The sequence below is a fragment of the Drosophila biarmipes genome, chromosome X (genome assembly GCF_025231255.1).
Source record: "Drosophila biarmipes strain raj3 chromosome X, RU_DBia_V1.1, whole genome shotgun sequence".
NCBI classification, from domain to species: domain Eukaryota; kingdom Metazoa; phylum Arthropoda; class Insecta; order Diptera; family Drosophilidae; genus Drosophila; species Drosophila biarmipes.
In genome coordinates this window covers 22264327-22276876 of record NC_066611.1, presented here as the reverse complement: position 1 = coordinate 22276876, position 12550 = coordinate 22264327, and the positions used below count along the sequence as shown (strand labels likewise).

General features: G+C 52.3%; 7 protein-coding genes across 8 annotated transcripts; 3 read left to right on the top strand and 4 right to left on the bottom strand.

The window, feature by feature from the left end:
• Positions 1–43: 43 nt before the first annotated feature.
• LOC108023437 (COA8 family protein CG14806, mitochondrial) lies at positions 44–892 on the bottom strand. Its single transcript, XM_017092927.3, has 3 exons — positions 766–892; positions 440–709; positions 44–342 (listed from the first exon to the last, which is right to left on the bottom strand). The coding sequence occupies exons 1-3, from the start codon at positions 817–819 to the stop codon at positions 127–129; spliced, it is 540 nt and encodes a 179-aa protein (XP_016948416.1). The 5' UTR covers positions 820–892; the 3' UTR covers positions 44–126.
• A 410-nt stretch (positions 893–1302) lies between these two features.
• On the top strand, positions 1303–1898 carry LOC108023438 (UPF0184 protein CG14818). The gene is made up of 2 exons (XM_017092928.3): positions 1303–1480; positions 1542–1898. Exons 1-2 carry the CDS (start codon positions 1402–1404, stop codon positions 1757–1759), a joined length of 297 nt encoding a protein of 98 aa, XP_016948417.1. The 5' UTR covers positions 1303–1401; the 3' UTR covers positions 1760–1898.
• LOC108023436 (WD repeat-containing protein 18) lies at positions 1820–3616 on the bottom strand. The gene is made up of 2 exons (XM_017092926.3): positions 2753–3616; positions 1820–2692 (listed from the first exon to the last, which is right to left on the bottom strand). The coding sequence occupies exons 1-2, from the start codon at positions 3521–3523 to the stop codon at positions 1910–1912; spliced, it is 1554 nt and encodes a 517-aa protein (XP_016948415.1). The 5' UTR covers positions 3524–3616; the 3' UTR covers positions 1820–1909.
• A 56-nt stretch (positions 3617–3672) lies between these two features.
• Positions 3673–4222, top strand: LOC108023428 (ribosomal protein 63, mitochondrial). The gene is made up of 2 exons (XM_017092916.3): positions 3673–3945; positions 4015–4222. The coding sequence occupies exons 1-2, from the start codon at positions 3775–3777 to the stop codon at positions 4162–4164; spliced, it is 321 nt and encodes a 106-aa protein (XP_016948405.1). The 5' UTR covers positions 3673–3774; the 3' UTR covers positions 4165–4222.
• Positions 4223–4739: 517 nt separating this feature from the next.
• Positions 4740–7252, bottom strand: LOC108023425 (vacuolar protein sorting-associated protein 26). The gene is made up of 2 exons (XM_017092911.3): positions 6802–7252; positions 4740–6722 (listed from the first exon to the last, which is right to left on the bottom strand). The coding sequence occupies exons 1-2, from the start codon at positions 6943–6945 to the stop codon at positions 5412–5414; spliced, it is 1455 nt and encodes a 484-aa protein (XP_016948400.1). The 5' UTR covers positions 6946–7252; the 3' UTR covers positions 4740–5411.
• A 134-nt stretch (positions 7253–7386) lies between these two features.
• On the top strand, positions 7387–8782 carry LOC108023426 (serine/threonine-protein phosphatase Pgam5, mitochondrial). Of its 2 annotated transcripts, none has more exons than XM_017092914.3 (2): positions 7387–8202; positions 8268–8782. In XM_017092914.3, exons 1-2 carry the CDS (start codon positions 7645–7647, stop codon positions 8574–8576), a joined length of 867 nt encoding a protein of 288 aa, XP_016948403.1. In that variant the 5' UTR covers positions 7387–7644; the 3' UTR covers positions 8577–8782. The 2 variants fall into 2 exon arrangements, with proteins under 2 accessions (XP_016948403.1, XP_016948401.1); XM_017092912.3 differs by having other exon boundaries at positions 7400–8202; positions 8265–8782.
• A 31-nt stretch (positions 8783–8813) lies between these two features.
• Positions 8814–12523, bottom strand: LOC108023423 (protein MMS22-like). The gene is made up of 3 exons (XM_017092909.3): positions 12082–12523; positions 11440–12026; positions 8814–11371 (listed from the first exon to the last, which is right to left on the bottom strand). Exons 1-3 carry the CDS (start codon positions 12414–12416, stop codon positions 8967–8969), a joined length of 3327 nt encoding a protein of 1108 aa, XP_016948398.1. The 5' UTR covers positions 12417–12523; the 3' UTR covers positions 8814–8966.
• Positions 12524–12550: the final 27 nt, after the last annotated feature.

Below are 12550 nucleotides of genomic sequence, written 5' to 3'. Positions count from 1 at the left end.
ATTTTTCATCCCCTTTTAAAGTTAAGTAAATTTTATGCCACCATTTTACACACACGATGTTTTATTTGAAACTAATGGAGAAACGAACAGGAAATAAGGATAATAGGGACTAGAAATTTTGGGAGCCTATGTTCTCCGCTTGGCCAGCGCGAGGAGCCTCTGGAGCTGGACTGCGCCTGCCAGGGTAAGGATGTCGAAGTTCTTGAGGTACCACGAGATGTTGTACATCATGTGGATGCGCCAGTTCTTGTCGAGGAACGCCTTGTAGAAGTGGCTCATCTGGTCCGCGGACACTTCATTCGATCCGCTCTCCTTGTGCAGGCGGATGAAGTCCTCCTTCTCCTGGAATCGAAAGAGACGGCATTAGAGTGCCTCAGAAAGAGACAGCTGATGAGATCTCGATCTCGATCCTGATCCTGATCCTAAAGAACATGCATACCTCGTAGAAGCGCTTATTGTGCCTCGTCCAGAAGTCAGTGTTCCACGCCTCCACCTCGATCCTCTTCAGCCGCAGACTCCTCGCCAGCCGCGTCTCATCGTCGTCGTAGTGCCGCACATATGGCCGCAGGTTGGACTCGGCATCCGGCGGTCCTATGTAGTCACACTTGACCGACTTGGGATCGGGCTTGTGGGCCAATCCGACCACGGGCTTCTTTTGTGGGGGCGGCGGCTGTGGCTCCGACTGCACGGCGGCATAGCACCGCGACAGCTGTGGAAATTCAAATTGGAAAAACTGGACATCCGCCGGGGGATCTGGGGACTCACGCCGAGTTGGGAAAGCAATATCCGGGGCTGCTGGTACTTAAGGCATTTGTTCATCTTTCGATTGTTGTGGTCTATGTTATGTCAGTTCGCCAGTGTGGCCGGCTGGGACGGCACAACACGGTTTGGTCAAAATATTAAGGGCATTCTACCCATTCAAACACTTTTCGAAGTCTTTCGCGGTTTCGAAGATAAGCAACCAATAAAACAGTTTGTACCTCTAGTGCTGATACATATTTACAGCAGGGATTTGTCTTAAAATATTTAGCTTTGTCTGTGGCGCTGCATTTCAACTGAGGTTCAGCTCAATGGAAGAAAAGAAAGAAAGAAAAAAAGGCTGCCTTCCCGGTCGTCATTCGATGGAAACAACAGTTGGTTGGTCGATTCCAATGCGGACTAGAGATGGGCGAACTTGAATATAGAACACGATAAATAGATGCAATGTATCAAAAAACAGACAAGATACTTTACACTTCCTGTTCGGCCCCAAAAATATACATATTTCAGGAATACCCCTATTATTTCAAGCATTTGGCCACTCGATAAATATCGGCCATCTCTAGCGTTTACAGCCGTCCCGTGACAATAAATCCACTGGAAAACACAAACAGGGAAAATCCGGGGAACAGTCCTGGGAAAATGTCGCCCAAGAACAACCATGATCCCTCGTCGTCCGGCGACTCCGGCAACAGCAATGTCCAGGAGGCGGACCTCCAAGGTGAGTCTGGCTGGGCATCCGTTTCTGGTCGGGATTGGCATTAATAGCATGACCCTTGCAGAGATGGAGGACGTGAACAACAGCCTGGACGCCCTCAGTTGCGCTCTGGACGCCGTGGAGCAGCGCACAGACGACATCATGTCCCAGTTGCGGGAGCTGCTCAACTCCAACCGGGAGATCCGTCGCCTGCTCGCCGAGGAGAAGGACAACGCTCCGGATTCGGAGACGGGTGACGACAACATGGATGGCCAGACGGCCAGCGAGAATGCATCCAAGTAGAGACCATCAACAACACACAGTAGTTATTGTTTTGATCACCTTAATCGTTTCTAGATGCAGTTAGTGTTATGTTTTGTTTTGTTTTTTCTATTAACATGTATTATTGACCTTAACCTAAGTAAATGTAATTGAATGCAAAGCTATGGTACACTAGTTTAGTCGCGGCTTCTTGCGCTTTGGCTTATCCGCCGCGATGTCACCATTGGCGGGGGAATCGCTGGCGATGTACTTGAATACGAGCTCAAACAAGCGCTTGGACTCCTCCTTGAGGCGGGCATTTTCCGCCAGCAGCTTCTGCACCTTCACGTCGCTTGTTGTGGAGGTACTTGGCTCAGCCTCCGCATCTGATTCTACTTCCTCTGCTCCGGATTCTTCTTCCTCCGCTGCAGAAGCCACCTCCTCGGCTTCGGATTCCATTTCCTCGTTTTCGGAATGCACTTCCTCCGCTTCTGATTCGATTTCCTTGGCTTCAGGTTCAGATTCAGCATCATCTTTATCCTCATCTCTCGTACTCATGGACGCTATTAGCTCGCGTATTATCTCCTCATCTGTGCCTGGATAACTTATGGTGTAGTCCAGCTCTGGAGTTTTTGGTCTCCTGCAGCTGAACTCATGGATCGACAGCTCGATGCCATCGTTCTCGTCCGGCGGAGTGATCATTCGCTTCAGACTGTCGGCAAACAGCTGCGGCTGCTTGTGCTCGGGCAGAAAGATGGCGGGGCTGAGAAGACGGATGCGCAGGTTGGTCACCGAGCCGTTCTGGGGCAGGCTCTTGATCAGTTGCCGGCTGCCCACATCCCAGACGCACACTTGGTTGTCGTCGCCGCCTGAAACCAGCGTTGTAGCGCTCAAATTCAAGGCCAGACAGGTTATGGCCTTTCCGGCGGTGTGGCCCACAAATGCCTGAATTTCCTCCTCCTCTAAGTGGTATTCCTAAGCAAGTAAATGAGTAAGTTGCAAAAAAGAAGGTTACACGACAAACGGGAAACCCACCTTCATGCGCGGCGCCTTTTGCATGTGGAAGGTAAACACTTTGCCGTCGCCGGAGCCCACAAACACCGTGGTCTCCATCTTGTTCACGATCACGCTGTGCAGGGCAACCGGGAACACCACGCTCAGCAGCATGACGCCTCCGCACAGGTCATACACCTTACAGCAGCGATCCAGCGACACCGTGTACAGATAGGAACGGATGCCTCCGATGCCGGAGTACAGATCAGTGATGGCCAGGCCGTGATCATTGAAGCTGTACAGCGGATCTGTGCTGTCCTTGCCGCCGCCCGTGTCCAGCGGTGCGGCTGAGAAGGTCAGATCCCAAACAAGCACGGCACCGTCCTTGCCACCGCTGATGAAGTGCTCGCCGTTGTCTGTAAAGCGCAGGCAGGTGACCGCCTGGTAGTGCTTGGACAGGGTGTTTAGCATGCGGCCGGAGTTCAGGTGCCACAGGTAGATGTTCTCCTGGATGCCGGCCACCAGGAAGTTGCCATCGGGCGTCAGCGCCAGCGCATTGACCTTGCCGGGCACCACGAACCGCAGTTGGGCCATTTGCTCCTGCTTGTTGATGGGCCAGACGTGGAGCAGTGGCTTCGCCGAGTTGGCTGCAAGAACGTAGTTCAGATGGATCATCTCCAGGCTATGGTGCTGGGCACATCCGCCGCCCTTGTAGCGCATGAGGTCGGTGCCCGTCCGCAGATCCTGCACGCTGCACGTGGTGTTGTCCTCGCTGTCCGTGCTGATGAACAGGGCCTCCACGGCGTCTCCCATTTTCGCTATTGGTTCTTGTTTATGAGCACTGCATTTATAAATTCAACCGAACCGGAAATAAGGCGGCTAGTTTTGTTATCGATCACAAAAAGCGTGATTTCACAAAAAGCGTGACCCATCGATAGGATTTCAAAATAATCGGTGATTTCCCCCCAAGACTTCGGTCACACTTGCTTAGTTACATATTTCTTTTTGTATTTATCAAATTTATTAAATAATATAAGTAAATTAGCGAGATTTATTACTGAACAATGCGCCTGACACTGATCAACATGTTCAAGAAGACCGTGCCGGGTCACATATTTCGCGGAAAGCGGCGACTGGTGAAGCCGGTCAGCCAGCGGGCGATGGACACCCTAACCCGCGAGTACGAGCGCCAGGAGCAGGTGATGCTGCTCCTCCGGCACCCCTATTTGACACTGGTGAGTTGCCCCTTACTCTCCGTCGACTGCCCCATCTGACCACACCGCTTTTGCCATTTGCCCACCCAGGAAGAGTCATCTGGACACGCCAAAGAGCTGCAGAAGCGCGAGAAGCTGGTGGCCAAGTGGACGGACGAGCAGACGCTGCGCAAGATGAAGCCGCACGTGACGATTGAGGAGCGGCTGAACCAGCTGAAGATCAAGGAGGCCTGGGACTAGCGGCACTCCTGTTAAAGCTTCGTTACTTGTAAAATAAATGTAGATTTTATGGAAATTATGTAATGCCTGCAAGCGGTTCACTTGTTGAATATCCTTACCCAGTTTAGTTTTGGCTTTCGCTAGGGATCGACTGTGCCAGCTTTGCCACAGGCTTGGTATACAATTTAAATGGGATTCCTTAATCTCTGCCCCATACTAAAAGCCAGCATCACCGGATGTTCCTAATCATTTCCATATGTTTATCAGTTTTGAAACTTTTAACAGAACTTCCCTCTCATATTCACTTTTCAAGAATTATGAGTCGAAGAATTCCAGATGGACCATCCCAGGATCGACCCTATTATACAGCTCAAACTTATTTCTCTGCTTTTGTTTCTTGTTTGGCGCTCGCTTCGCTTTTATTCGTTTAATTGCGTTTCTATGTGTATATATGTATATTAATATTTCGTGTATATTATGTATATGAACTGTTATGTACATATGCAAGGCATGTAACATGTTTCGTCGCTTCCATTTCCGATCCTCCGGGGTCCGGACGAATCGCCATAATCAGAATAGAACCTTCCCAGCATCGATTCGTTAGTACGCTATAGACTAAAACTTTATTTTTTAATGGGTGTTTTGTCTTGTTGATTTTATCTGTAATCTGTATTGGAGTTGGTTTAGTTTAATGCACACTTTGATTTCAATTTCAGGGTTTCTCACTTTTAGAAAGCAATTTCAACATTTTTCAAATTGAAAAATTATATTTTCCAAACGCCCCAACAGGATAGGGAATGGTCATCGGAATACTAGGGGGTTTAACTAGTTTTGGGGGGTGTGTAGGATTAGGATTTGGGTTCGGGTCCGTATCCGAAGCCGAGTCAGAGACCGTCGCCAACTCCTTCCGGTTTTCGTTAGCAATAATACCAATGGAAACGCCTAGAGATTGGTTATAGCTACGAGGTCGCCTCTTCTCATTTGTCCTAAGTTTCGTTTTGTTTTGTTTCGTTACTATCATTTGCGTTTTGCTTGCTTTTGGTAAATGACGCGCATAACCTCAATAAAACATTTGTAACAATTTTAAATTAACTTTAAAAAAATAGATATATGCATATTTGTTGCTGCTGCTGCTGATGCTGCTGCTCCTCTGCCCTCCTTCTGCTCCTCTGCCCTCCTGCTGCTGTATACGATTATATGCGTAATAGTTCCGCCTGCTGTTGCTACTTAGTCCCCCGTGGAGAGGGAGATCCTGTCCAGCTAACCACTCAATCGGCCACCAACGGCGTCACGCTGGCCTTTTTCGCAGTGGCTGTGATTGCGTCCCCTGCCTCCTCATCCGGCTGCACCTGCACCTCCGACGAATCCCCATCGGAGCGGGAAAGGGGCGACGCTGGCAGCAATGGCGGCGGCGAACTGGACAGCATGGCAACGGGCGAGGCACTTGTGGTGGCCGCTGCGGCTCCATCGCCCATGCCCCGCTCGGGAGCCGGTTCTGGAGCAGAAGACGCCATTGTGGGAGCTGGTACTGGAACTGAAACAGGTGCCGTCGTCGGCGTCGGCGACAGTGGCGGCGAGTCCACTTGCTGCTGGCTGAACTCCTGGTTGGGGCTCTCCCTGGTGAACAGGCCCATTTTAGATTCGGATCCCGCAGTGCCCGGCGCTGCCGGAGCTCCGCCCGCCTCTCCGCTGTCCGTGCTAGAGCTTATCAGCGAATGGGCCACCGTTGGCGCCGCCGGGCCACTGACCAAATGCGGCGGAGCGTGCAGTGGGACGTGTTGGTGCTGCTGATGCTGGTGTTGCTGTTGCTGCTGGGCTCCATGGTAGCGCGGTATGTCCGCCTTGCGCCACAGCGTGATCTCCTGCTGCTTAAAGTAGCGCCGATCCTCGGTGTCCATCAGCACCAGGTTGAGGAAATACTTGACCGAGAACTTTTTGTTGATGTCCCGCATGGTGGGCGTGAGATTGTAGCCGGCAAGAAAGACCCGGATGGGTATGCTCTCGCCCTTGACGGGCGCTCCGTCCATGATCTCATACTTGGCGATCGTCTCGTTCTCGTTGAACATGGTGGGTCCGGTGCCCGTGCTCTCCCGCTTGATGATCGCGATCTCCATGTGCTTGATCTTGATGCGCACCAGCAGGAAGTAAATCTTACCGATGATCGTATCCCGCAGGTGGTACTTGCTCTTGTTGTACTCGAACTCGATGTGCAGGCAGTCCTCGATGCCCACCTCCATCTTGATGGGGTTGTTCATCTCCGGGTAGCTGCATAGTGTGTGCACGGCGATGTCCACCTCCTTGGTGATGTCGCTGATCCGCCGGACGATAGTGGCGCGCAGGAAGTACCGCAGCCGCACGTTCGACCCGGCGTACACCTCGAACTGCTTTTCCACGTTGGGGAAATCGAACGGATAGCTGTTGTTCTGGATGAGATCGCCCGGACGGGCCAGCGCCTTAGCTAGACACTTGAATTCATGGTGGTTTCCGCGGTCGTAGAACAGCTCGATTTGGCCGATGAATTCGATCTTGATGCCCTGGTGCTCCAGCTTGCTGCCCGGCTTCTTGAGGGTCACGTTCACCTGGATAAGAAAAAAAAAGGGGGTGGATATGTGCTAAAGATCGCGGGGAAACTCCCCCTGGGTGAGCACGAAGACGCACCTTGCCGGATACCGTCTCTCCATCGTAGAAGAGCAACATCTTCTCCACCTTGCCGTCCTCCCCCTTGACCTCCGCCGTCTTGTGCTCAGCTCCATCGAAGACTATCTCAATGTCCGCCGACTGGCCGAAACCCAGGAAATTCATAATTGATAAACGTCGAAACGAATCGGCTTCTTCCTCTTCTGCTGCTGCTTCTTCTTCCTCTTGCCCCCGCCTCTGCTACGGCTGCTTCTTCTTGCTGCTCCGCTGGAATGTCGACGCTGTGGCTCCTGGTCGGCGGTCCTGGTCACCCGTGTCCCTTAGATTTCCTTTTCCGTAACCCTCGGCTTTATTGGGCGTTTTTCTGCGGTCTTTTTTTTTGGTCCTTCGTTGCGCTGCTGGCGTGTGTGTCGCGTATGTGTGTGTGAAATGAAAAAAATTGCAATTTTTCTCACCGCGGCGTTGCCACATCGCCGTCGATTCGATTGTTTTTTAAGGAGTGCCTGATTTGGTACTTTCTGGTATTTGGTATTTATCTGGAAACCTGGATTTGACTTATATGTAAAACGGTTTTTTTTTCATTTTATATATCCAGATTTTATACCTGTTTGGCTCCATATCAATTTCAGCGTGTCTCGTAAAAAGTATTTTAATATTTATTGTTAGCGTTTGAAAAAGCTTTAGCGCGCCATTTACCCCTAAGCTCTTCGTTGAATTTAAAATACCATTGCGTGGTATTTGTACACCTCTATGCCCACTCGGGCAAATACCTAAAGCACAGTATTTAAATACCGCACTTATTATTCAGCGGAATAGCAATAAGATAAAGAAAATAAGATAAAACCGCCACAGATTCGAAGCAAAATGCGAAAGTTGACCAGCTTTGTATGTGGCACAGGAGCCGGATTGGCGGCGTACTACCTGCAGCGGCTGCGCGACCCGCAGACGGCGGTACAGAACTCGTGGACGCACAGCGAAAAGCCGGTGGATCCGTGGGCTCTTTGGGATAGCAACTGGGACTGCCGGGAGCCGCGGGCTCTAGTCCGTCCCCTGCGCAACAGCCAGCCAGAGGAGGAGAACCGCTTCAACGCGGAGCTGGAGAAGGCCAAGGCCAAGAAGCCGCGCCACATCATCCTGGTGCGGCACGGCGAGTACCTGGACGTGGGCGACTCGGATGACACGCACCACCTCACGGAGCGCGGCCGCATGCAGGCGGAATACACTGGGAAGCGGCTCAGTGAGCTGGGCATCAAGTGGGACAAGGTGATTGCCTCCACAATGGTGCGGGCCCAGGAGACCTCGGACATCATACTCAAGCAGATCGACTACGACAAGGAGAAAGTGGTAAATTGCGCTTTCCTGCGTGAGGGTGCGCCTATTCCGCCCCAGCCTCCAGTGGGCCACTGGAAGCCAGAAGCATCTGTAAGTCAATGGGTCAACCCAATGAGAATCGCATTTCATTCCCGGATTTAATTTCCCTGCAGCAGTTCCTGCGCGACGGATCGCGCATAGAAGCCGCCTTCCGGCGATATTTCCACCGCGCCTACCCCGACCAGGAGAAGGAGAGCTACACACTGATCGTGGGCCACGGCAACGTGATCCGGTACTTTGTTTGCCGCGCGCTCCAGTTCCCCGCCGAAGGCTGGCTGCGCATCAGCATCAACCATGCCTCCATCACCTGGCTGACCATTAGTCCGTCGGGCAACGTGTCCATCAAGTACCTGGGCGACTCCGGCTTCATGCCCGCCGCACTGCTCACCAACCGCATTCCGCGGGATGCCAAGAACGTGGTTTAGCCGCCTGCCACCTCACTGCCAGGAAGAGAAGCAATCTTTGTGTATTTATTGCCAAGCCTTAAAGTAAATCCGTAAGCTCGATGGTGTTATTGTATAGATGAACATGTTAATTATTGCCGCACCTTAAAGTAAATCTCCAATGGAAGAGCATCAACAGGACTTCCGACTGAAATTATAACATTTTTTATAGAATGCCAAACTTTAAACCAGGTTTCTCAATTAAATAAGGGTGTGAAGTAATCATTGCAAAGCAAAGTTGATTATTTTGTATAATTTCTATAACTCATTCACAGAATAATAATCCGACAGACAGTGCTAACGCAGAATGAAATCTCCATCAAAACAATGTAAATCAATTTGTTATTATCTACCTAGGACTATAAACTAATCTTAATGTTTGCCTAAGACATTCTGGAGTCGCTGCAGGCACTTGCGTATGCCCACATCCTCGCCAGCGCCACGTTTAAGCTCCACCTGCTTTGCCTGCTCCTTGACAAAAGGCAGGAGTGAAGCCACCAGGCCTGGCGCCATCTCCGCCAGTTTAATCAGCATCTGGAAGTAGAAGTACGTGCAGTGGGCCAGGTGCTTTTCGGCCAGCGATCGCAGGTGATTGGAGCACAAATCCCTGACAAGCTGCGAGCGCTTGAATGCCTCGTGAGAGACCAGCACCCCATAGAGTCCAAACACCTGACCGCGACTGATGTCCAGCTCATCCACGAACATTACGTGCTCCAGCAGCTGGGTGTGCACGCCGCGCAAGAGGGTCAGTAACTGCTGTTCCTGCTCCTTGGACGTGCCCTCGATCAGTTGTTGCACTATGGTGATCACCAGACCAGCATGCTGGCCCGCCTTCCGTCGCTGCACCACCAGAAACTGGCTCATTAGCAGCTGGAGCACAAATTGCGCCAGCACTCCATCCAAATCCGCTTGGAGGAGCGTGGCATACGGTCGAGCCACCAGCTTAGCGTTGGGGGAGAAGCTAAAGTGCGGAGTCCAGTGCTGAAGCAACTGCTCCAGTGTCTTGGCCACGTAGGTGTCGGTGCGGTAGGGCAGCCGACCAATCCCCTGCAGCAACACAGGGAAGATCTTGTGCACCATCTGCGGCAAGCGTCCCTCGGGCGGAACTCCAGCTTGCAATTGCGTGGTGAGTAGGAACCTCACCATGGCCAGGTGAAAGAAGCAGGTGGGCTTAGAGCGCACATACGAAAGAGTGGGACAGTTGTAGATGACAATTGCCAGAAAGCTGTAGAAGCGGGATCCTAGCTCCGAACGCAGTCGATCCGGCGGCAGCCACAGCTCGAAATGATTCACATAGGCGTGTAGTTTGTGGCTCAACTGCATCCGGACGTGGGCAGGCGCCTCCTCCTGTTGGACACGCCTTCCCAAAGCGCCGAAAAAGGCACACAACGGCTCGCGACCGCTTTCCAACGAGGCTGGATCGATTGATAGATGTCTGAACTCCTCCAGCTGGGTGACATGGGGTTTTAAAGCTAGTACAGACTCATGCTGCGCATTGAGGAGTACAAGAGACTTCACCCAAACCTGGATGATCGTGGAGCTCGGAGGCCGCCCGCCGTCTTCCAGCACCTGAAGCATCAACTGAGCCGAAGCGGCCATATTAATTGGTTCTGGTCCCTGCAGGAAGCCCAACAGCAGCTTGTCTCCATCCTTGTCCAGGGCGACAAAGTTGGCCGCCAGCTTCGGCAGCCATGAGCTGTGGCCATTCACATACTGGGTCCTCAACAGAGGAAGAATGTGCTGTTGGAGGGCCTCCTTGATACCACTGGCATTACCCGCCACTGCTCTTGGTTCGCTAAGTCGTTGGATTAGATGATAAATGGCTTGCCATACGCGGTCCTGCGACGCCTGGCCACTCTTCTCCACGTAGTGCGTCAGCCAGGGTCCAAGAAGCCGATGCTCTCCACGTTTAAAGTCATCCGCCAGATCAAAGATAGGCTGCAGACTGTTCACATAGATGGCACCCACCTCCGTATCATTTCGAATGGTGGCCAACTGGTTGAGCAGCTTGCCCACGTAATCATCCATGGATAGGCGATGATGGGCATGCAAGAGGAGCAGGGCCATGTGGCCCTTGGCCACTAGAATCCTCCGCACTGGTGGCAGCTTGTCCATGGCCAGACAGAGCAGCATTTCACGCAGCTTGGGCGCCAGCTCGCTGAGATCCTCATGGCAGAGCAACAGGCACAAAAACAGCTCGATCACATGGTGAATACCTGGCTCATTAAGAGCCAACAGTTTTGCGGCACTGAATTTGCTGAAGATGCGACCGAGCAGCTTCTGGCGTTGGTTGCTGCGACCCTGTGATGGCAAGAGCTTCAAGGTCCTGCCCAACATCCAGGTGTACATGGTGAAACTGCTAAGATTTAAATCTTCCAGCTGGGATTTGCCCAGCAGCTTGCTGTAGCGCTCAACGTAGGCGGAACCATTGGTGCAGGTAAGCGGTAGCTGATCCAGCTCGGTTCCCGCACTAAAGTTGCAGTTTAGGGATCGATGCAGGTACTCCCACAGCTGGCACAATACATCCGTGTCCGGCTGCCCAAGCTGCAGTTGCAGAGGAGCGAGTAGCGTAAGGTAAACACGTCGCTGCTGCTCGTCCGGCTGGCTGGCCAGGAATTGCTTTAGCAGACTAGCGGTTTGGAAGCTTCCGGGTGGCGAGGTGAGCGTCTGATCCGGCTGGTACTGACCTTCGCTGTTGTATTCGTCCAAACGCGCCAGGCCAAGTCTTAGCCAGGAATAGAACTCATGATAGGTCAAAGAAACCGCATTTTTGTCACCTGAAGAAGACGATAAAGGTAAGATTAAAAAGGGAAAGCCTCAGAGTATAGTATTCTTCGCCGCTCACCCTGAAAGTAGTTGGTCTTATGCCTTTGCATTGCCTTGTGGAAGAGCATCCAGAAGTCCAGATCCCTCTCACCCAGCCACTTGGGGATAAGTTGTTTAAGCAGCAGCCACAGTTCCTTGGTGCAGCGGCACATGAACGGCGAGGTATGGATAAGCTCCGGGCGATGTCTGCCGCGGTAGTGATGTCCGGCACACACAATCAGATCGTCCAGCGTGCGCTCCAGCTGCCCTAGGAAGACTTGATCCTCCCCAGCGGCAAACAACATGTGGAGGTCCATGAAGCGCCACTCCAGAATGCCGTGATACAGGTGATACGCCGGTGCCTGGCACTCGTTTCCCTTGCTGTGCTCCGCAAAGTACAAAACCTTCCAGGCATCTGCATCCAACTGAATGTTGAGAAAGTGACGAAGATCCTCCAGAAACTGTGGTGCCCCTGCTGGCAGGTCGTTCTCCTGCAGCCGCAGCAGCAGGTGATAGAAGTGGCTGACCTGCTGACGCACTCGATACCAGCCGGAGTTCACGGAGGCGGATGATGCCTGCAATTGCTGTTGACCGGCCACGGCGGCAAAAAGTTTCTGCACATTCTTGCTAAGAATATGAGGCAGGTTAAGACTTGAGATTGGGAAAGGAGCTCAGTACGCACCAGGCCTCGCCATGAAGGTAGTTTCTCACAGCTGCAACAACCAGCTGTCCCTGGGCAAAGTCAAAGCAGAGATTATCCAGCCTACAGCGGGGCGGATCCAGTAGGGCGTATCCATTTCGCAAGAAACCCTCGCCCGGGAACTGGCTCTTCAGCGTGTCCCGGCCGCTGCAGCAGAACTCCGGCAGGAAATCCAGTCCCTCGTCCAATTCCCCCTCTTCGGAATCGTCCACGTCCATTTGCCCGTTGCCGGTTTCCTGTTGTAGCTTCTGGGTGGCCTGGGTGAAGGCAGTCAGGATCTCCTCATCGTCATCCGACTGGAAAAGGTCGTAATCCATGGTGCAGGCGGGGATTTGCGTTTTGAAACCAATTCTCTGGAGGATTGGATTTTGCGCGGCGATATTTCTAATTACTACTGAATGCCCCTAGTGGGATCGGGGCGTTGTGCAACACTGGCGCAAAGCCGATAACA